At 36.6% G+C, this 23,836-nt stretch overlaps 1 protein-coding gene across 36 annotated transcripts in view; it reads right to left on the reverse strand.

Annotated features, from left to right (window-relative positions):
• Window positions 1–23,290, reverse strand: part of LOC117237014 (myosin heavy chain, muscle) — a 40,968-nt gene extending 17,678 nt beyond the window's left edge. For 2 of the 36 annotated variants that reach the window (XM_033500553.1, XM_033500532.1), the window contains exons 1-13: window positions 22,885–23,041; window positions 20,136–20,558; window positions 18,248–18,391; window positions 16,878–17,034; window positions 16,527–16,753; window positions 16,225–16,288; window positions 15,725–15,823; window positions 15,031–15,134; window positions 10,199–10,336; window positions 9,509–9,778; window positions 4,904–5,074; window positions 2,007–2,186; window positions 1,367–1,785 (exon numbers count right to left, since the gene is read on the reverse strand). In XM_033500553.1, coding sequence (XP_033356444.1) covers window positions 1,367–1,785; window positions 2,007–2,186; window positions 4,904–5,074; window positions 9,509–9,778; window positions 10,199–10,336; window positions 15,031–15,134; window positions 15,725–15,823; window positions 16,225–16,288; window positions 16,527–16,753; window positions 16,878–17,034; window positions 18,248–18,391; window positions 20,136–20,342 — 2,180 coding nt within the window. In that variant the 5' untranslated portion in view covers window positions 20,343–20,558; window positions 22,885–23,041. Of the gene's footprint in view, window positions 1–778; window positions 897–1,366; window positions 1,786–2,006; window positions 2,187–3,437; window positions 3,609–4,903; window positions 5,075–6,629; window positions 6,801–8,632; window positions 8,804–9,508; window positions 9,779–10,198; window positions 10,337–12,058; window positions 12,163–13,930; window positions 14,035–15,030; window positions 15,135–15,724; window positions 15,824–16,224; window positions 16,289–16,526; window positions 16,754–16,877; window positions 17,035–18,247; window positions 18,392–20,135; window positions 20,559–22,884; window positions 23,046–23,273 lie in introns of those variants that run through there. The other 34 variants (XM_033500550.1, XM_033500568.1, XM_033500530.1 and 31 more) reach the window with 32 other exon arrangements.
• Between the last annotated feature and the right edge of the window lie 546 nt (window positions 23,291–23,836).

Raw genomic sequence — 23,836 nt, forward strand, 5'->3', positions numbered from 1 at the left:
CATATTCGAATCGGTAAACGTAACGGAGATTTGCTCCGCGTTTGTTCCACTTCTTTCCACGTTTTACATTTTCTAGGGGTCACGTAAGACCTACTAAGGGTAAGACCGTATTTGTAACCAGCCAATGATATTTAAGTTTTTAACTACTTAGGGGGTAGGGCAGTTTACATAATGGGCATGGTCGCTAATAGACGTATAGGGTACCTTCAACTATATGTGGTTCGTGCAGAGATTTAATACCAAGGGGACGGGGCTCTCTAAGATACACGTGTTTAATACGGACCACGCATTTTTATCACGACACCAGGGTTCATTTAACGAAGAGTCGGATACTTCTGAAAACGCTCGGTCAACTTCGATTATCCATACAAACGTAAATAAAAGTTGAACGAATAAAAAGAATAAATGCCAAGCAATTGACCAACCACCTAACCCCAGATAAAAAATAAAATAAGTTCGAATTAAAGTGAACCGATTGAAAATAATAACGTACACAGCTACGGGAAAATTACGCAAAGAAACGCGAAGAATCGCGAAATGCTACGATATGCGTATAACTTAACGTTTATCGCATCGAACAATCCAATCGAAAATGTTAAATATTGTCGTTATGGAGAAAAATCCGAGAGGTTTCGAGACAGTATCCTTCTCTCACTACGGGGACAAGTTTTAAAATTTTAAAATTTTGTTCGGACAATACGACGATATTCTACGATGGATAACAAAAGGGAATCAAACCCAAGAAAAAGATCAATTTGTTCGGGGATTTGCAACTAGCCTTAGTATGACCAATCCTGTAGTTTTCCGGATCAAGGCCAATTTCATCGAAACATTTCTGAGCGGCTTTCTTTGGATCCGACTCAGAGGCCATCGCGGCCGGCGCTAAGATCATGTAACTGTACGATCACAACATAAAAAAATCATTTTATAATGATATCATTCATATTCGAACGTTTCTAATTCTCGATTTACATTGGTTTCGGTCAATGTCATTCGTCTTATCTTTGTCAAAAAGATTACTCGATAAATTTCATAATAAATTCCAGCTCCAACTCAAAATACGTAATATAAAACAAAAGCTTCAAGGTGTAATCAATGTTTAGCGACGTTATCACGACCGATGCTTTTACGCATTGGTATAACTCGCGTTACTATCTCTACCTGATTGTATTTACATATTTCGAAAGTAGGAACACTCTTTTGCAAAAAAATATATTTCCTCCTTCCGATTCGAGATGTTTCGACGTATTTGTTATCCCGTATGTAATAAAAGAAGCGACGTTTTTATGACTATCGTCGATCTTGAAGTGAGAGAATATTAAGAGAAAAAATTGTTCGTGTGTAATAAAAGAATGCACATTCTTACCGTAGCTTGAAGTCAGGATAGACCATTCTGTTGGGGAATCCTTTACGACAAATACGGATGCCTTCAAGTACACCGTTACAAGTCAACTGATGCATGACGAGATGAGAATCTATGACACCCGGCTGCTTCATTTCGTTGGGGATGATACAACGGACGAAGTGTGGTTGGGTAGCTCTCAGAGTAGTCATCAGGTTGTTCAATTGTTCCCTATAGGACGATGATACCGTCGAGAAGCCACCGCCCTTCTTACCACGTCCACCTTTCGCACCGCCGCCGCCACCGGCATCACCAGACTGTCCAGGATGGTCAGCGAAGATCTCGACCAGCAGTTTATTACTGGATTTCTTGAACTGATCCACAACAGTGTCGTTCAACGGGTCCTTGTTCTTTTCCAGCCAACCCGTGATGTTGTATGGTACCTGTTGTTCAAATGCTTCTATAGCGTTCGATCCTATTACTTAATAACTAAATACATATTCCTGGTAGTTTAATCGTAAAACGTTTTAACAACAATTTTCTAGATGAGAAAGAGAGAGAGAGAGTGAGAGAGAGAAGAACAGAGAGATTTTCAATGTGCGTTAGTTTGAAAAGAAAAGAAAAATAAATAAGGCTTTTCGATACAAATGGAGAAGTAACGTACATTTCCGGCATAATGGCCGATAGCAAAGTGAGCTGCTTGCTGGCCTGGTTTCGGCGGTTTAGGCTTCAAGAAGTTAGGACTCTTGCCAAGGTGATTGTTGTTCAATTTCTCCTCGAAGGTCTTGTCAGTGGCTTTCGGGAACATAGATTCTTCTTCAAGAATGGAGAGGATACCCATAGGCTATATTCAAATGCGATCATTGGAGTTAGTTTGTACACTACCTCACGAGAATTTTCGAGAGTAACGCTTTCATCTTCGTTCAAACGAGCCGAAACTTTAAAATTGCTCTCATCGATGAGACAATTAACAAATTACAAATGACAATTAACAGTAATATTTTATATAGTTACGTGTTTTTAATTCTATTACTTTAATCCTTAACTTTACTACGCACAGGTACACGTAGAAACTTCCGATCTGATATTTTTGACGATAATTAAAAATTAACTTTGTTCCGTTGTAAAAACTATAGTTTCACTACAAACCAATCAATTGCTTTATTTAGCGATAAGTAAACGTTACTCCCGATTATTATTTCAGTAATAAAATTATTCGACAGTGGGCGATGTTCGCAAGTACATCGTTTTTCTTTCCTCTTTAAATCTAAAATCGCCCTTACAGATACTTGGCAAACAAGTTTCTGTAACGAGTAACGTAGATTAAAGTTCGAATAGAATAATACGATGGAAATTAACGGACATGCAGGAATTTTCCCATCGAATCATTCGTCGTCGATGAGTTGATTTCACATCGTTGCTGCACAACGATCTTCTTTTTACTCATCGATAAAAGTACACAAACGCAAATAAACGCATGCTCATGCTGGTACCACAAAAAACAAGAAACAAGGAAAGCGTAGAAGCATCAAACAAGACGGTTATCGTTTGGCTGTTTGTCCTAGTTCTCCTACCTTTATATTCGGTTGATTCTCGCAAGACCGTACTAAACTCAAAATAAAATTTCATTCGAATTTCTTAAGTTGTTCTTATACAAGAGACAGCGTGTAATAGCTATTAAAGTATTCTACGGAATCTTTACAAGAAGAATTTAATATTTTGTACGTCCTTTGCGATATTTTTACGATAAGCATGCAAACGAAACGATGAAACGAGGAAACTAGGAGAAATTTTCAAACCGAAATGAGTTTGCCTTGATTTCGTTGTCGTCGTGAATCCGAGCCGCTTGACTATCAACACCTGACGCACATGTATGCAAAAGATATATGACATCACGAATCTATGAAAAAAGTTAGTGTAATGGGAAAATGCAGAATATAATAGCGTATGATCGCACTCGCATGCTGATGATATTTCTGTTTTGTTGTAAGCTATTCTCTTCGCAATTATCTTTTCTTTTGCAGCGACTCGCTATCGAATGTTTGAAGCTGTCGCCTCTCGTTCCCGCCCGTTCCATGCGACGATGCAACAATACCTTCTCGATCAGATCGATCGTTTGTTGTAGATCCATGCCAAAGTCAATGAAAGTCCACTCAATTCCTTCGCGTTTGTATTCTTCTTGTTCCAGAATGAACATATGGTGATTGAAGAATTGTTGAAGCTTTTCGTTGGTGAAGTTGATACAGAGTTGCTCAAAGCTGTTGTACTGCTCGAGACCAAGGAGGGGAAAAGCAACGGAACAGAAAACAGAGGTAAAAGACAGCTGTCATTAATGCTGCTTACGCAATAAATACTTTGCGACTTGTCAATGGAGAGAGATTCCTTATCGAATCTTTCTTTATCTTTTTATAGGAACAGGACGCATAACGGGGATATCGCTTAAGCACGACATAAGTTACACGTTATGTTTTTTCATAAGGAAAAAATTCTCCCGTTTCCCGTTGGTCTACTTCGAAACAATTAATATTTGGTTTTATCTTGATTTTATCCGTTATTGCTTGTTCTTCGCTCTTTTAATCGGATGAATGAAACGAGTCGTTAGATTCGAAGCAGACCTACGAAGAGTCAGGGAGGTGCTAAATGTTCGAAAATATGACGTAACATTAATTCACGTATATGAATGACACAAGGACATAAAAGTTTATCAATCGTATATCGATAAACCGTAGTTCTAAAGGTTAAAGGCTATGTTTAAATCGATCGATTAAAATATGATAAAACATCGAACGCGATAATTATAACGGTCGATGACAAGGTTTTCATTCGAGAGAGGCGTATGACGTATTATTGTAATTACGTATATCGGAGCCCGGTTCGAATTTCACTTTTTAAATAATAAATATACCATGTACGAGATTCTTCGCCAATAAACAAAGATTGTCTACATTTTTTTAACTATTTTCTCTTTCTTCTTTCCTTTTCTTTATTTTCTCATTGGCATCTATGTCAAACTTATTTCGCAAATTGCATTTGCCGAAACTGTATATGCGCTGTAATTTGGAAAAATAACGATCATGAACCGTACTCTGTTAATTTTGTTGTTCACAGCAGATGGTTTTAATGGGTATCGAGAGGAACGAATTGAAAACGGACAGTGTTGCAACTGCCGTTGCCATTGCAGGGATGAACAAACACAGATAAAAGAGACAAGGGAAAGCAAGGTATAGAGAAACGAAGAAGAACAAGGTAGATGTATCGAATACCTTTGTTTTCGGTGTCAGCGAAAAAAAAATGGCAACAAAAGAAATACCCAATACTGTGATAAGAATAGATAAGCGTGAACAAAATGCGAGCTGATCTACCATCAGAATATCGATGACCAATCAAACAGGTTCTAATCATATTTTTGGTCAAAAGCTCTCGACAAACATCGATGATCGTTTCTATCGATCAGGCCGTTGGCCGTTTCTTCAATTTCTCGTGTTCTCCGTCTGTTTGTCAGTTTGTTTTGCTTTGCTTTGCTGCTGTACTTTTATCTTTCTGAGAAAAATGCGGGAATACCTTCTCTATCAGTTCGATACAAGCGGCCAAATCCATGCCGAAGTCAATAAACACCCATTCGATGCCTTCTTTCTTGTACTCCTCTTGTTCAAGTACGAACATATGATGATTGAAGAATTGTTGCAGTTTCTCGTTGGTGAAGTTGATGCAGAGCTGCTCAAAGCCGTTGAACTGTCGTGTCGTTGTTATAACGCAACGAGCGTAGTGCGTGACACAGCGTGGCGAATCAGGAAGGATCAAAGGTGATATAAGGAAGGGGAGAGAAAAAGGCAGAAAGAGACCGAGAGAGAGAGAGAGAGAGAGAGAGCAGAAAACAAAGAGGAACAAAAGAACACAGTCAGTAGAGTAAGACCAATCGTTTACGATTAATTTCGGGTGATTTATTTTTGATCTTTGCAGCTTCTGGTTATTTCCATACTGTAAAAATTCTTCTATGTTTTATGAATGTACAATAAAGAAAGATGATGATTCGAAAATTACGCTTTCGACCGTTGAAATTACGAAAAGGTCACGGTAATCAAGAGGAAGTAAGTATCGTAAAATAGTTGCAAACCAAATTGTCAGTCTTTTGAACCTTCGATGAATTTCCTCTTATTCGTATTCCTATGCATTATTGTATCAATATTAAATCAAGAAGCTGCAAAGACCGACAATAATGTATTTGTCGACGTATATTTAGCATACGTGTATTTCAAGCAGGAGCTACAATAAAAGGTAAGAAATCAATTCGCTTGATATTTTAGAAAACCATTGCTAAAATTACACATGTTCTAAAGTTCTAAACTGTGGTGTTCACACAAATAAATAGACAAATTTGAAACTCCTTGCATGAAAAGAGTATTCTTATTCGTACTAAGACGTGTGCGCTTAATTACACGATTGCTTTACTTTGTGAAAGTATAAAAATGTATAGAATAAAGATATGAAGTAATGAAATATCGAAGTAAAGTGCTTGGGAGAATATCTGAACTGACAATAAGTAGAGGGTGATGAAAATGTGAGCAACTAAGACATCTGGGAACCATGTGAAATGTGTATAATATATATATTATAAAATATATAAAGCTGTATCACAATGTGTCGGAAATAATTGTAATATCCTATAGAAATGGAAAATATGGAATCTTGTAAATCCATGTATGATAATGAAAATGATCTAAATGTCATATGCAATAGGCTCGAATATGGTAGATTTCAAAAGAGACTGTTGAGAAATTTCGAAACGGATATAAAAATGAAATGAAACGATCGTGGTAATAATTATTCTTCGATGCCTTGTAAATATACGTATAATATATAGTGTAATAAAAGTATACGATGGAGACTATTCTAGCTTAAAAAGAGGTCAAATTTGATTAATGATTCGTGACAAAGTTATAGGAGTCGGGTAAATGATAATAAACAGTGGTATAAGATGCCTAAGCGAGACGAAAAATTGCTTGCATTTCACTGGAACGCGAAACCACACGATTCAAAAAAGGACAATACAAAATGGAAAAAAGATCATAAATAACATTTGCGATCAACTCATGAAAACAGTGGACGATCACTATTGCAGTTTGCCGGTAATAAGCGTTAAGTTGTGCGTTTATTAAAGATCCAACTGGTCTTTATGCGTGGATCCTTAGGCTGCATTCTTTTTTTCTGTTTATATTTTATTGTTCTCTATGGCTGGATCCGTCGTTTGGTCCGTTGCCATTCGATCGATTCATTTGTCTTTTTGTACCTTCTCGATCAATTCAATACACGCGAGGAGATCCATGCCAAAGTCTATGAATTCCCACTGAATGCCCTCCTTCGTATATTCTTCTTGTTCGAGGACGAACATGTGGTGATTGAAGAACTGTTGAAGCTTCTCATTGGTGAAGTTGATGCAGAGCTGCTCGAAGCTGTTGAACTGTTCGAGCAACAATCAGGCATGCTTTTTCGTCAATATGTACTACACCTGTATCACTTGTTCTTTGTTTTTCTTTCTTTTCGAGTATATTTCATACACTAGAGGACATACACGTACATACTTTATCCTCATTTTTGGTAAATCTTGTCAATGACACGAGGACCGGTTATCAATCAACGTTTTTATAAGTCAATCGACAAATTTTTCAACGTTGCTTGCAAAAATTTCCGATATCGTTATACTTTTAATCTTGACCATTGTCTTTTCGTGTTGTTACATATGCATTAAATATCATAGTTTATTCCGTGAAATTCTCCCCGATGATCGACAAGATACTTGTCGCAATATACCGTGAAAAATGTTAATTGTCGATTGCCTCATATGCGACCTATTATCGTATATCGATATAACAGGTATCGTAAACACTTTCTCTGAAGGATAAATTCTCCAGTTTATAGAAAATTATTCACAAATCGTGAATGTTGTTATTTACAAGAAAGATAGAAGTTTGTCTGATAAATTCAAATATGTGTATCTGTATTCGAAAAAGCTCGTTGTTCAATCCATGATTAAATAAAAAACTCGTTAAATCTAATAGCTTTAACGATAGAAAACCGATTCGCTTAGACGATGAAATAGATTCGACAAAAGAAACTTGGTCACGTTTCGTGGAATTTGTTATGTTGCAAATATTTGAATTTATACAGAGAGGCTTTGTAAAAAACTACTATACATGTATATTAGAGAAAAGCGTAATACTTGTTGTACTATCGTCTGGTACGTAGATATGTGTTTCAATACACATTCTTTGTAAACGTCTCCATCTACTCTTACACTTTCACCGAACTAATCGTCCAACATATTAGTCTACTTCCTATATGCAACAACTGACAACAAACCACCACTTTCAGTCGCTTTTTTCAGACCAATGCACCGTCCTGTTCCTCGATGGACAGTTGAACACGTATCGTATGTATTTTCAATAATAAGGTTAATACTAACTACAGTAACGTTAACGTTAATCGTCAATTACATTCTACGTAGTCCACTGTTGTGAAGTCCACTGTTTTTACCGTTTCAGAAGAAAAGAAAATGATGCCAATTATAAGATGACCCATGTATCGACGATGATGTAGCACGTATGTATATAAGTAAATAGGAACCAAAGGGACAACCACGTTCTATGCATAAACACTCGTTTCAACGAAAAGTTTAGAAACTTTCTTTGAACGTGTGCTTCTTTGAAAAACGATAAGAGGAGATAAAAGTAAAGATTTCAATTATTCGATAAACGTAATAGAAGAAGAGATTTCAATGCAATACCAGAAAACCGTCTTTTCAAGATGCCATACATATAGAAGAACGGGAATACATATACGAAAATAAGGTCTACTCAAAATAAGAAAGACAAAAGGGATCGGGTATAAATTCACAAATTCATTCGAGGGAACATTATCAAATACTTCACAGGTATAAAACAGGTTCCATGTCAAGGGCTATCAAAAAATAAGTTGGAGGAAACAAGTATTGAAATACGATCATAAACAAAATATCTTTGTAAACATTCAACGATTCATCTAGACAAAAATATGCATACTCGATGCAAACTCCAATCGGGGATATAATATTCGAATTTCGTAAACTGGACGACAAGTCCGAGTTAGGAATCTCTAACTAAGGTGAAGGGCAAATCTCCTAATGAGACAAACCATCGCATTGTGGAATATTTTGTCTAAACTAAATCAGGTGGAACGGCATAACACAAAGGAAATAATCTACAAAAGACGTCGTAACAAAAATGGAAATTTATGAGTTTCACGCTCGGAGGCTACCTTCTCGATCAGCTCGATACAAGCAGCCAAGTCCATTCCGAAGTCAATGAATTGCCAGACGATACCCTCTTTCTTATACTCCTCTTGCTCAAGGACAAACATGTGATGATTGAAGAATTGTTGCAGTTTCTCATTGGTGAAGTTGATACACAGTTGCTCGAAACCATTATACTAAGAAATGAAATCAAACGTACGATTTTTGGGAATCAACAGAGACTCGAAAGCTAACGCGAACTAATATTCGAATGATCCTGAAAAAGCATCTTGAGTTCGCCTTCCCTTTAAAAAGTAATATCTTTTGTTTGGTAAGTGTGTAGAAATTCGTGTAGTACGATACTTTATCATTAAATATTTGTAGTTATACTACCTATCGTAACTCTGATTTTTCAAATAATAATCGTGTTTTTCTAGCACGTTGTACAACGGGCAACCTGACCGATTAAATTTGTAAGTTACTCGTTGTCAACGTGTATTCACGATACGTTGCTAAAAATATAATATATAGAAATAATCGGTTTGTGTTTCATGTTTCTAGCATTATTTGTAAGTTACATTGGCGATTTTTAAATGTAAGTAGAAAATTGCCTTTCTCTACGATACAATCGTATCTATAGGTAAGAACAGCTTTTCGATATTTTTGGTACGAGTATATGTCTATACATAAGTGTATTATTATACATACGTATACGTACGTACATGTATTTCTATTTCAATTTGGAGTTCTTCAACCGTCTTATTATAAATGGAATATCGTAGCTGAGAAACAAGATCTAGCAACCATGGAATGATCTTGTTTGATAAAAAATCGCCAACGTGAAATATTTCTTCTCGATAGTGTATACATGTATTATGCGTGTGGTATTTAAGAAAACTTACGTCGAAGATTTCAAAACCGGCGATATCCAGTACACCGATGAAATGTTGCCTCTTTTGTTGCGTGTCCAGGGTTTCGTTACATTTTTTGACCAACCATTTAAACAGCCTGTCGAACATGGCCTTCGACATGGCACCCACCGAATATGCTACTTGATCCTTGTTACGACCTTGTGTTACGAACTCGTTACCGACCTTGATCCTTGGTTTCAACAAGTTCTTGTAAAGATCGGCACAGTCGCAACCAAGCAATTTGGCGACACGTTCACCTTCCTGTCGGATGAAACAACATTTAGTTTGTGATTACGAGCAAGAAAAAAAACAGTACAGAATATAATAGTACGTTATTAATCGCGTTAAACTTATCGAAATTACGTCTGCATGGTATCGTGCAGTCTACTATATTTAACATTCGTGATTAGCGTTATTGACTTTTTCTTTACGGCGAACTTTGATATTTCTATTTCTATTTCTGATCCTATAAATGTAAATGAAATTGATGCAAAGTTCGATGTTTTCGTTTGTAATCCTAAAAATGGAAAGATCGACGAAAAATTCCATAGGCGAAACCTCGGTGAGGAGGTGCTACTACATCAAAGAGACAATTATCTAGACATTATAAGTAGCCGATGCACTTTTGTGTCGAAATTGGTAGTAGGATAAATTAATTAGGATATTAAGAAGGATAAATACCTCGGTTCCGTCGGCTTCGGCTTGTTCTTCGCGACCTCTTTGCTTGAACTTCATACCACCCATGTGCATGACAGCAGCGGTGATCTTGTAAATGTCGTTCTTTTCTTCTTGAGTGAAGCCCAATACATCGAAAGCTTGCTATTATTGGAAAATAATAATTAAATACCATCGCATACAATATCGTACCAGAAGTTACGAAATACGACAGAAGCTTTTATGATACTTTTCATTATGCATGTGTTTTGTATATGCAAATTTCCCGCAAAGATAGTACATGTATAATTAATAAAGCTAATAATTAATAAAAGCTCTTTACGGGTAACAAATATATCTAACAAGATACTTCTGATACGATGACAAAATATTCACATTGGAAAAAATACAAGGTTATCGTTAATGGGACCACACAAGGATAATGGCAGATATAATAGCAGATATTTCTTTCAAAGAGACTACCGAAATCAAATTCTGTGACAGAAATTCTTGAAAAATCCTTCGATAGTCCCTTAGTACAATAATATTTTCGTGCCTTAAGCCAGATTTTTGCTGCAAAGCCGATGAAAATTTAGCCATAAAAACTAAGCTGATTTACGTCGAAAAAATGAAAAAGCAAAAGCAGAGCTTGTATTATATAGTCATTTTTTTTATCGAAGCTTGCTCTTTCGTTAAAAAAGCCCGAATAGAAAAAAATATATATATATCGAAGAAAAATCATATCGAATAAAAATTCGAGAAAATCGATGTAAAAAGAGAAAATCTAAATGACAGACGAGAGAGAAAACGATGGAAGAAATTGGCGAAGGAAAATCGATGCGTATTCCTTTCAGTTTCCATCGCTTAGTTTACAAAGTCGCGAATCGACTCTCTCGTCGAAAGAAAAAGGATGAATCGACGCTCGATTCTCTGGTAAACATTTTTTGGAGAAAATTTCTGAAGAGATTCGATTCATTCGGATTCGCTATATTCGTTACCCATTCCGACTTCGGGTTTATTCCGTGACTGAAACTGCAAACGAACGCTGCTCTGAGGCACTCCGTGTCACCGACATTTCTCCAACCGTCGAGAATTTCCATCTCGAGGCCATCTCAGTTGTTAGGAAAAACCAAGAACAAGGCAAATGGTGGATTTGTTAAATCTATCAGGGTTACAACCGAATAAACTACTAAAGAAATTCTCTTTTATCGACGTAACGATATTTGGAAGAACAGTTTAAATACAACTGATACGCAGTAGGTATTCGCGTTTCCGCAAAACCTAGACGATATTTTGTCGAAATAGTTTAAAATATCGTCTCGAAAGGGTTAAGGGTGGGGGGGGGGGGGGCAGACGATCGATTTCGATAGTAACATTTCGCACGTATGTACAATATACATACATACGTAGGTACGTCCGGGTTCAAAATTAGATTCGTAAACTCTTAGAGAATAGGTAGAAGGCAATTGGATAGTCCGGGATCAATTCTTATATACATGGAATCTCAGTTGCGAATAGTAACGAAAAGTGCTAGCTTATCTTTCCTTTTTTCTCCGTGTTTTAAAATTATAACTTAAAAATTGAAATTTTGCCGATTTTTCGCTCGAAATATCGAAATGTTGAACATGTATGAAACATCTATGAAAAGATAAAAAGCGCGTTAACGCGAATATTATATTTGACAAGATTCGAAATTTCGTAGATTTCCTTCGAATCAAATGAATCATTTATTCGTTACTATTTATCCATTTTATAGATATGACAAAGAGAAAGATTTAAAGAGAAGGTATATACTACACGTGGAAATGTAAAAGACTGTACACGGAAGTACACAGAGAGAAGGTAGAGAAAAGTATGGATTCACGAATCCATTTCTTCGGGACTTACGTCCGTCAAAGTACATTCTTCACCGTCGTCGACGTTGGGGATTGTGATTTTTCCTTGAGACACGTTGACATAGTCGTATATGTTGTCGGATAAAAGACACATGTCTGCGAAGCAGTTTGAAAACAAATAAATCATGATATAATCGGTCTTTGGTTTGAAATTATTCGACGTTCGTAAATCCTAAATGATTCGAAAAATCTTTCAATTTGATCTTTTTTAACGATTAGAAAGATCAGAGTTTTGCATTGGGCGCTATTCTCGTTCGATGATTGAATAATTTCTTAGATAATTTCTTCTCGATAGATTAAGGAAGAATTGGCTGATCAACGAAGACCACGGTTGCTATCTCTGGTAGTTGTTTCGGGTTTTGTTGCGGATGTGCGAAAAATGTGTTGGCGCAATAAGAAAGAAAGATGCTGATCGGGGAGCGGGTGGACCCTGGGGGCTGGTTTTCGCTTTACCTCGAGTGGAAATGTTTCGAATGAAAGTATTCCTCCCCCAATCTCCCCGCACCCCGATTGCGGCGGCAGGAAGCTTTCGCAGGCGGGGCGCGAGGGGGTGATAAAAACCTCGGCCCAACTTTTCCATCACCTTGCCTCGTTTATTACTACGACTTTCAATTCGAAAAAAGCATTCCTCTTTCGCGATTGGAAAAATTCAAACAATAACATTTTGGCAAAGCGATTCGAAAAGTTCGCCAAGATCTTTTAGACACCGTGGGGTTGGACTTACGTCCGTCTCTTCCATGTCCGCGGCGTCGTTGACTCCCGGAATTCTGGTCTTACCCTGGCTAATGTACCAATAGTCCCCGATCCGGTTGCTCAGCAGGGTTAATTCTGCATTATTTTGTACAATATTCAAGCTGCCTGCTTTACGAGCGTTGTATCGTTGACACTACTGCTTGCAATCGCTCTCGATTGTGCAATTTCTCTTTTTAATCTTTCAAAGTTACACATTTTTTTCTACCTTTTAATCGTTACTGTACGATTTGACTGACAAAATATCATGAGCAATTGCAAGATGCGCATGAGAGAGAGAGAGAAAGAGGATAGAAAATGAATGAAAACATGTGCCAAATGATTTGCAATAGGCTGAAAGAAGAAGAGCAATAGAGAGAAGAAAGAAGAAACAAAAATATAGGAACAACGATAAAGAGAGAGAGAGAGAGAGAGAAAGAGAAAGACAGAACAGAACATAGAAATAAGAGAAATTAAAAGCAAAAACAAATGTTCTTCTGTTGTTGCCGTTCTTGCCGGTAATATTATTATGTGTGCTGTTAAAAAGAATATGAATTAGTTACATTTTAATAAGAAATGATGTGCTGAAAGAAACAGACAGAGAAAGAGATAGAGACAGAAAGAGAGGAAGAATATACGACAAACAGTGATAAATCTCATCACATATACTAAATTATTACGGAAACCAAAGACGACAACACGAAGCTTGATGAGTTGTTTCGCTTCCGTAGAAAGAATAGATTGCTAGTAAGGTAGTATATAAAGTAGTACATATAGGGAGGAATTTAGTGGCAATTTTCAAGATGAAACTATTCACGTTTTAGCTATATAATACCTACTAATGAAATTTTTTAAGCATCAGTTCTCTTCTTTAGATTATTCTTTGAATTTAGAAAAAGAGAGAGAGAAAAAAAAGGACACAAAATATCATAAAACCTGTACCTGTATGCTTTGGATAATTATCAAAGCAAAAGCCTATTTTGTCCCTTAAAAAAATTAAAAGTTAATTTTAAGATCAATCGATAGTTGCAAATGTCCAATGTGTATGTCTGTTTCATAGCTTTATGTAACGTGAACTTTTCGATCTCGAAAATCGCGGAGAAGAGTGCTTGACCGGTCAAAGGGAAGCACTTACATCGGTGATTAATAGTTCCTCGCCATCATCGAGGCCAGGAATAGTCGTCTTCCCTTGTGAGACAAAGTAGTAGTCATGGATGTTGTTGGACAGCAGCAACATTTCTATAGGTGACCAAAAAAGAACAGAAACAAACATGCAGGTATTAACTACAAGTGAGGGTGCCATGTTTCCTGGTGGCTTTCCTTCGAAATGCATCTACAAGGGCTGGTTTATACATAAACTTGTATCGAAAGAGAACGATTTTGTCAAAAAAATAATCGCCCAGTAAGTCGTCTGGAATTGTTAACTCGAACAACTTGCCCTATAGCAGTTGTTTCGGGGAGCTTATTTCCTAAATTGTCTCTCCGTATTTATATACATATATCTTATTTATATACATACATGTACAGTATATTTCACGCGTAACAAGTACTTATGAGGATAAATCTACTAAAACCGAACGATTTTCAATGATACATAGCTTTCGTTCTATTTCCGTATTCATTCTATTTACGGTCAATTAGGACAATTTAGGAGATCTCGATTCTAATATTAATTTTCATTAATAAGTAATCACAAGAGTAAGAGTAGCGTGCGGCATATTTCTTTGAAATACCGCATAATGTTTTCGTTTAGCACGACTCCTTTTCAACATTTCTCCGTTGACATTGCAACTACAGATTTCGGCGAGTCCTGTACTTTAAAAGGACGTTATCGAAAATAACTCAAGGATTACTAACTGAGAGAAATACAAAGGTTGCGATCGACGATAATTTCATACGTGATCGAATGGACGAGTACAATTGAAAAATTGGAGTGAAATGAGTACAAATCGAATAAGAGAGATATACGCCACCTTAGTATTTCTCTTTTCCAGAAGATATATAGGAGACGTTACAATAAGTCGCATTATCCATCCTAGTACTACAAACAGCGAACAGTCAAAGAAACTCAAGAGAAAGGGCTGTTTGGGAAAAGAAAATCGAAACAGAAATAACAACAACAGAAGCCTTAAAGAGTATTGGCATCTAGTGTAGCAAATAGGTAGGACAAAAGGTAGCAAGGGAGACAGAAAGTGAAAGATGCCTATAGCCCTGGCATAATTGTCAGGTTCTTACGTCGGTCAAAGTACACTCCTCGCCGTCGTCGACATTTGGAATCGTAGTCTTGCCTTGAGAGACGAAGTAGTACTCGTGGATGTCATTCGAGAGGCAGCACATTTCTATATAGAACGAGGATCAAAGAAGTAAGAAAATCTGACAGAATGAAAAAAGTAGATCCAGGATAGTTGGTATACCGTTGGTTCAACCGACTATGTATCAAATACTTTCGATTCCGAGACAGTTCTGCTACAACCTGACGCTTTCTCTAGCTTCGAGTTTCTAGTTTAAAAACTAGAGTTTTTCTTTCTATTGGGAAATAAGGGCAGGAGAGAATAGGACAGTTTCTGAAACGATTTTTATCTGTGAACGATATTAAAGATATATCGCTAACATAAAATTCCGTAAATCGTTTCGCTTGGTCTTCGTTGGAAGTTTTCAAATTTTCCTATCTCGTATTTGTCCAATTTTATATATCGGACTATCACCCTAATATGCATATGCTCACAGGCACAAAATACATAATCTGAATAAAAGTTTCCGAAATAGGATCGACGATGACCGTCTTTCGTCCTAAAAACGATCTTCGATGCACCAAGTGAGTTGCTGTATTAAAAAGTCTCATCTGTTACTAAATATAGCAATAGAATAACGTACAATAATATGTTTCTGCATATTTATAATCTCTCAATTATGGACTGAATAATCTTACCCTTCAAACCGGGGACCGAGCCTGACATCATTTGGTAGAAGATGTGATAAGAACGTTCAAGAGCCTGTTGAGAGATGACACGAGCTTTCTCCAATAGATCTGTACACAGAAAAATAGATTTATTTTTAATCATAGAAGATAAAGAATTGCTTTTACAGAAATTTAAACGCGTTGATAATTGCGTTTGTAATTGCGTTTGTAATTGCGTTTGTCATTCGGAAATATCGTTCGTGGTGCAATCGTCTCTATATGGTATGCATGATGCAAATTGCGATAAGATAAAACCAAACGTACGTGCAACGATTATATTACTTAAAAAAAAGCGATAATGGATCGAAGCCAACTACGTTTCTATCGAAATTAAACTATTTATACATACTTATATGTATAGATTTATTACAAAAAAGATCGATCCAACTCTCTATCCTATTTATCGTGAGAAGAACCCCGATAGCAATTGACGTATGTACATATATGGAAAATTTCAAGTAAAAACTTACAGGTCTCGATATCGGCACCAGCCAATTTTCCAGTGGGGCCAAAGTGAATACGGATGAATTTACCCTATTCGATAATAGGAAAGCCTTTTTTAAATTTGTCTTTAATCGAAGATAATAGATATAACGTTATTCGACTTATTAGTCGAGCCTTATGCATCGTTATATTTCTTTTTTATACGATTAATTGCGATTAAACGCAAACGTAAAAATTGAAAATTTATATATAGCTTCTAATAATTTGTTAATAATTTGTATATTATTGTTGTGTCTGATATCGAAAGGAAAAATAAAGGGAGACTTACGAAACGCGAGGAGTTGTCATTACGGACGGTTTTAGCATTACCGAACGCTTCCAAGACAGGATTGGTTTGCACCACCTGATCTTCCAGGGAACCTTTCTTCTGGGAAGTGTCGTCGGCTTTCTTAGTCGAGGCACCGACAGTGGCGAAATACGCGATTACTTTCTTCGTGTTCTCAGTTTTTCCGGCACCAGATTCGCCGGTAATCAACATGGATTGATTTTCACTGTCTGTGAAAGGAAACGAATTACAGTTACACGGATGAAATTTGCTAACACCATTTTTTAGCGCTTATTTCGGCATACTTCGAGACCCCACCAGTAGTGATAGCGCAACAGTTCGAGTAATACTTACTGGTAAGCATATTGACATAGGCTCCATCAGAAATGGCAAAAATGTGCGGTGGCACTTCGTTACGTCTTTTGCCTCGATAAAGTTTGGCGCATCTATGAGTATATACGGGAAATCTTTTGTAGGGATTGATAGCTACACAGAAGAGGCCAGAGTACGTCTGAAAATAACAATCGAACATTGTACGAAAATAGGTTTCATCCGTTCGAATTTGATAAATCGTCAAAAAAACAACGTTTTTCATATAATAAAATATAATAAAGAAATCGACCATGTTTATCGACCATTTCCTTTAGTCAAAATTTCTTTCACAATTTTAAATCACACAGGGCTTTGTAAGAAACAGCATTTAAGTTGAATAAACTCGGTCTATTCGTAAACCGAGCAAAAGTCGTATTTTACATAATTTAGAAATCGGTGTTTGATTCTTTACGCATACATACACATATGCGTCCATCGATATATGTATTCGTATATGCAAGTAAAACTATACTACATTTTTTAATAAATATCGCGCTTTAACCAATTTTATACTTTAATTTTGTCAGTTTCAAAATTCACAACTACATTCAGAACAACTTTATATGTACATTTAAAAAAATATTTAACAACACTGATTTTAACACTATCATCGATATAATTGTTAATAAAAGAGTTTTGTTTTAGAATAAAAACTCGAATGAGATTTTTATTCCATCTATAAGTAACTCGTGTTTAGAGACGAGAACTGTGTCGTATATATATATATATAGGTACACGTTTGTTTTATTATCTCTGGATATAAAGGAAACAATTTGCATAAAGAACGATCATAAAGAAGAATCGATAAATTCGATTGGCCTCTTTTTAGCAATTTTTTTGAAAACAAAGAAGGAAGCAGCAATGCGTCGCTACACGTATAAGTGTTTTATCAGACGACGTTTGTCAAACGATGCTGCGTATGACGAAGGTGATCATGCATTTGGAAGAAAGTACAATACTCGGAAATTCGAAGGTTCGTGCGTATTGCCAGCATGATGGATAACCAAACGAATTGGAAAACTTCAATGTATTTTTAGCGTGACATTTTAGTCCATCGAAATACCTGTAACCGATGTCTTCAGCTTCTAACATGCAGTTTCATCCGAATCATAGTTCGGGGTAAAGTTCTTCAAGAAGAAGATAAAGAAGAGGAAGAACTCGGAGGAAAAACGTGGTGGCACGTCCAGGTGCTTTATCCAACGTTTTCGAAGTTCGAGCAACAAATGTTTCCATTTACGGAAAGCGAAGGAAGGCAAAAATGAAGAAACCAAAAAAAAAAAAAAAAGGAAATGTAGATACGATGCCACGAAAAACAGCAAAGGGGAATCTCTCCGAGGATGAAATAATCTTACGTAGATGAGTTTGGCGTAATAACGTTGTTTCAAATTGTGGAGGACCGAAGCATCGTTGAGGTAAGTTAAATTCGACATATCCTCGGCTTTTTCATATTTCGGTGGATTTACTTGCTGCAGCTGGTCCTTTTTGAAGTCCTTGCTCTAATTTAATGAGAAAAAAGATATTTCGATTAGCGAAAGTAGAAGAAATTGAACTTACGTAAATTAAGTTGCTGTAGTAACGTTGTTTCAAATTGTGTAACACGGACGCCTCGTTCAGAAATGTCAAATCAGCCATATCCTCGGATTTCTCGTATTTCGGCGGATTCACTTGTGCCAATTGGTCCTTGCGGAATTGTTTCGTCTGTACGGGCATTCCTTTTTTGTGTAAATATTTCATTCTAATCTGCTTTATCGTACGATTCGACCGTTTCAAACTTATCACGGATATTCGACGATATCGTCACGTTATTTGGAAAATGTTTCAATTAATTAATCGCACAAAACGGTAATGCTTGTCATTTCATTATTTTAATTACGAAACTCTATTCTAATGAATCATTATAACTATGTAATTAAACGATAAACCCATATTTCTTCGCTAAAATTGTTTTTAAATTTTAGTACCTTGTATCCTTTCTACAAGAAAATAAAAGAAGAGCAGTATTTTTATCACGAATAACTATCATTAAGAATTAAGAGAATATTATTACGAAATAACTGGTATTTTGCTCGCATTAATGATCGATATGCCGAATACTTTTGTAAAAGCAAACAGTTGGTAGTTTCCATGAAATTCTTCTCGGATCAACTCGTGTTTAATCGAATAAATCATTTTAAACGAACGTTAGATTAAAATATTTCACGTCGGTTTCAAGATATATAAATGTATTTTTAATTACTGTTTTAATATATCGAGAATCCAATTTGAGTAAAGGTTTCATATATCCCCTGATTCTATCTCTTCCGATAAATATATTAATACCTCTTTCTCTTTCTCTCTCTCTCTCTCTCTTTCGTTTTCGATGCTCTAAAAATATGTCGACCCGCGTTTCGTGAAGTGACGTTTCAATTTATTATTACCAATGGTAGCGAGGATGCTAACAATAGCATTTCAGCATTGGTTGACGAAGAGAAGGTAGGGTTTGCTGAACCATTATGTAATCCAACATGTAGAAGCGAGGCATTTTGTACATCACTGTGTCCCGAGCCGAACAAAAATAACCGCTACCGCCGAAATCACGGAGAACACAACTAAAAAATCTAAGAGAGAGAGAGAGAGAGAGACCATATGTATATATACATATATAGGTACATACATGATATGAATATTGCACACTTCTCCCTATTTATATCGAGCTTGAAAACTTCCGGTAGTAATCTCGATTCGTGATAAATTGTTAAAATTTTACACGTACACGTACTATGTACACGTTTTCCGATACGTCTGCCTTGATTTATAAAGGTTTTGATTTTAATAAATTTGGATGTCGGAACGTTAAATGATAGTAAACGCTTAACAGCTACCGAGCGGTTTTTACCTCTGCCAAAAATAGCGTTTCGACGGAGTCTGATACGATGAACCTCTACTATTTTGGTTTCTTTTTACACGTAGGAAGCATTGGCTTCTACCCTGCCATACATACTACAATTCTATCCAATTTAGGCGATAGAGGAAAAGACACGAAACAAGAAAATATTTACTTTGTTCTTCCTTTCCTACTTGGTAATCCGCGAATCGTTGTTTCACAAAATTAAAAATGTTTCAACAAGTTCGTAATAAAAAATGTATCGACTACTGTATCGAACTTGCAGAGGAATTGGATATTTTCTGTCGGATCAATTTAAAGCGAGGAAAGGTGAGAAATACGAGAGATGTAAAACTAAAAGGTGAAAGGTAAATTACCTCGCCGCCAGGTAACGTGACGGAAACGATATCACCCTTGGTTGCTTTGATTTCACCAAGAACATAGCCTTCCTTCTCATCCGGCACCCAGCACGCCTTTTTCGCATCGTATGGTTTCGTCTGGTCGATTCTCTTCTGCTCGAGGGAGACAAAGAGGTACGGGGTTGGATCAGGATCCTCTCCTTCTTGTGGCTTCGGCTTCGGCATCTTCGATTATTTCCTTTCTATTTGAATAATTTACTTCTCTACTTCTATCCTCCTCTCGCTCCCAGGAAGGTCTACGTGCCTTTTACGTCGTTGTTTTCCCACGTATCGCACAGTGGGAAGAAACTTCCTTGTTACTTCGTTTCTTCGCTCTTATTCTCGATCCTCGGAGAATTCGGCGGCGGACGGACTACTTCTGGCGGCACGATCTGGGCGGCCCTATTTTACAAACAATCAGTCCCGTCAGTTATTATTAATTTACTTCCACGAGGACTTCTTCGTCTTCCTTGTGAATTGTTATCTACAGAAGCAAAATATGATATACGATACACGATACACGGTACACAGTACACAATACACAATACACGATACACGATATACGATATACGATATACGATACACCATACATCATACACGACACATCGATATTATCAGTAATTGCTCTATTACAGTAAATGTTAATAGCTTTTTATTCTTTATTCTCTCTGTTTTCTATTCTTTTCAGTTTAATTTTTCACGCGAAACTATGTTTGCAATAAAAACAAACTACCAAGTGGAAATTTTCCGAAAATTTTTATATAGAGATATAGAAATATAGAAGATTTAGTTATCAGAATGTAGATAACAATTTCGAAATATGTAAATATTTTTTCTCGTCTGGCAGTCATATGAAAATTTCATTTTGCTAGTATTATTCTTTCGAATGATAGATAAATCGATTCTTTACACTTTATACGATATTATCTGCAGGTCTGAAAGTTCTTTCTTTTTTTGAAATTATTACAATAAGACTGAAATATAATATAATAACGAAGAAATGTAAAGATACTGCCAGTTAACATAAATAACCCGTGCAATTCGATACAGAGAACATTTGACAATATGGTTAGTCGATGCTCGTATGAATTATATTCGAAGCCACACACATACACACATTCCCCTCTTATATATGATCAATTAGTATTATTAGTATTATTAGATTAATTGAGATATATATATGATTAATAAAACGTAAATTACTGTACGTTTTGTTTAAATCAAAAGTAGGTGCTATCATTGTATTATTATTATTATTGTTATTGTCGTTGTTGTTGTTATTGTCATTATTATTTATTAATATTGCTAATTATTATTCGTATGAAAAACTTTTAACGGCTAGAAGACGTTGCAATTATAAGCGGGTTGCGTAACGATACTGTTCTTCGGTGGTCGAAGGAAAGTCACGCAATAACGTAACGTTAAAAGGAAAGAAAAAGGGAGACTCCTGTACATACACATATATATTTCAATTTTCCACTTTTCCACTTTTTCATAATCATCTTGCTGCATAAGTTTTTACTTGAAAAGTAGGTAAGCGAAATAAAGAGGTAGATGAAGAAAACCCAGAAATTTGGATATGACCGATCGTACGAAATATATCTGCATGTAGAAAAGAAGGACGGCAGAATCACGAAAATCAAATTAAAAGAGAAATAATTACATAACAAAATGCATTGTTTCTAGTTTCGAAATCAAAGAAATTTTGAGAAAGTCATAATTTGCATTATGTAGAAAATATTGAAATCGAATAAACGGATGAAAGAATGTTGTTGGTTAAAAATTGAGAATCAGTCGAGCCGTTGAAACAAGACACCGGGTTTCGAACCCGTCCAAAAAAAGTAACATGCTTCTAGAGCTGCATAACGGAAATAAGATGGCAGGCGCGCTACATCTTGTTCTCGGTTACGGATCATGTGTTTTCAATTTCGCGCACGTTCGATAACTATGGATTTCTCTCTCTGATTCGATACGGCGTCAAAAAACTAAATATCGTGAGAAAAGAATTTTACCCTGAAGTACAGTAAAGAAAGCATAAAATGCGATATCAGAGATAGAGAATGAGAAATTTGTCAAAATGCGGAAGAAGAAGGAAACCAAGTCTTGAGATGCAAACTTATTCCTTGAAATTTCTTGTAACTTGAAATTTGTACACATTGCGTCGCACTATTCAGCCTATAAAAGGCGCGCTGGCTGGTCAAAGAAGAGGAAAATCAAAGAACGCTTCGTACTGTATGGGATGGTACGTATCTCTGGATGAGAAAATTGCATCGCATTGCCTTCAGGATCCTTTCGTTAGAATACACCGTAATGTCGCACTGTTCTCCGGATATTCATCACCAATGACGTCACCGATGACCGTTCAAACTCGCGAAACTCGAAAAGTACCACTGTGTTCTGCGCTCACGGATACGTATATTATAAACGAGGAAAAATCGCGAAGAGAAAGCGAAAAATTTGAAGAAGACGGAAAAAAATCACTGTCCTTTTGTGTTTCATTTGTCACCAAAAGAAGGACCACGCACAAAATTGTCCCTCTCTCGAAACGATATCAGTTCCTCGGTAATAAAATAAGGACTACACCTCAAGATTAACGTCAATCACACGTTCGAGACTTAAGCTCGAATATCACTAGCGAGATCTAAACTGTATCCACAGTTATTTCCCCCTTTCCACTACTAAGAGAAAAAGTAATTACTAAACGATGAATCACACTTTCCTTTTTTACCTAAAAAATCCTTCGTGAAAAAGGGTGGTTTGCAAGACTGTGGACTATAAGATCACTAGACACTGCGGGTCAGACTAGGTTGCATATTAACGAGTCCTGGCGAAATCCCCTAGGCTTCTCTCACAATCACGAGTTCGTTATACTTTTTGTTTCCTTCTTTTCTTTCCTTTTCTTTTCTTTTCTTTTCTTTTCTTTTCTTTTTCTTCAGATCGGAATTGATCTCGTTTCTTTAAAGCTCTTCTATTCGTCTTTACGATTTCTATACGTCTCCCTTTTCGCTTTTCTTTTCCATTTGCCGTTCCAAGTATCGAGCGTTAATGTTGTGTGTCGTGTAATCAAAAAGAGAAAAAAATCTAACAATCGGACGAACACCGACGTTTTGCACTTACGTTAGAGAGCCGTTCTGTCGGGGAAACGAGCGGGGGCTCCCAATATAAGCGCGTGCAACGTGATCCTAGAATATAACGAGCTCGACGATTGGTCGGTCTTCTTGACCAATAAGAAACCGCGTTAGTTCCGGGGCCAATCTACCTTTTTAGGCGGAGATGATACCAAAAGTGTGACAAGGGGTGGCCACGGAAAGCTACAACCGCCTCGATCGGCCGAGTGAGATGAAAATAGATGTCGAAACGAGACAGGGAATTACCTTCAGCGGGCTGATTTTCTGGCATGTCCATTTTTTTCCTCTCTCCTGTGCTTCAACCCTATCTTACTCTGTTTCCTCTCGACCCTGATTTTCTATCCTATACTTTGCTCAAACATCCGCCCGATATCGAATCGTTCCAACATCGAGCATCCTTCATCTTCCAATCGAGTAATCCGTAGCAGTAGATACCCAGTTTTTCATATACCGCATCAAGATCACTGGTACACGTGGAAGACGCACGTGCTCGATAATAGCTGCAGCAAACACATATAAATTACGCCGACTTCTTCGTAGTGTCCTTTTGCG

This window comes from Bombus vosnesenskii, unplaced genomic scaffold, assembly GCF_011952255.1.
Source record: "Bombus vosnesenskii isolate JDL3184/JDL3185 unplaced genomic scaffold, Bvos_JDL3184-5_v1.1 scf7180000013353, whole genome shotgun sequence".
NCBI classification, from domain to species: Eukaryota; Metazoa; Arthropoda; class Insecta; order Hymenoptera; family Apidae; genus Bombus; species Bombus vosnesenskii.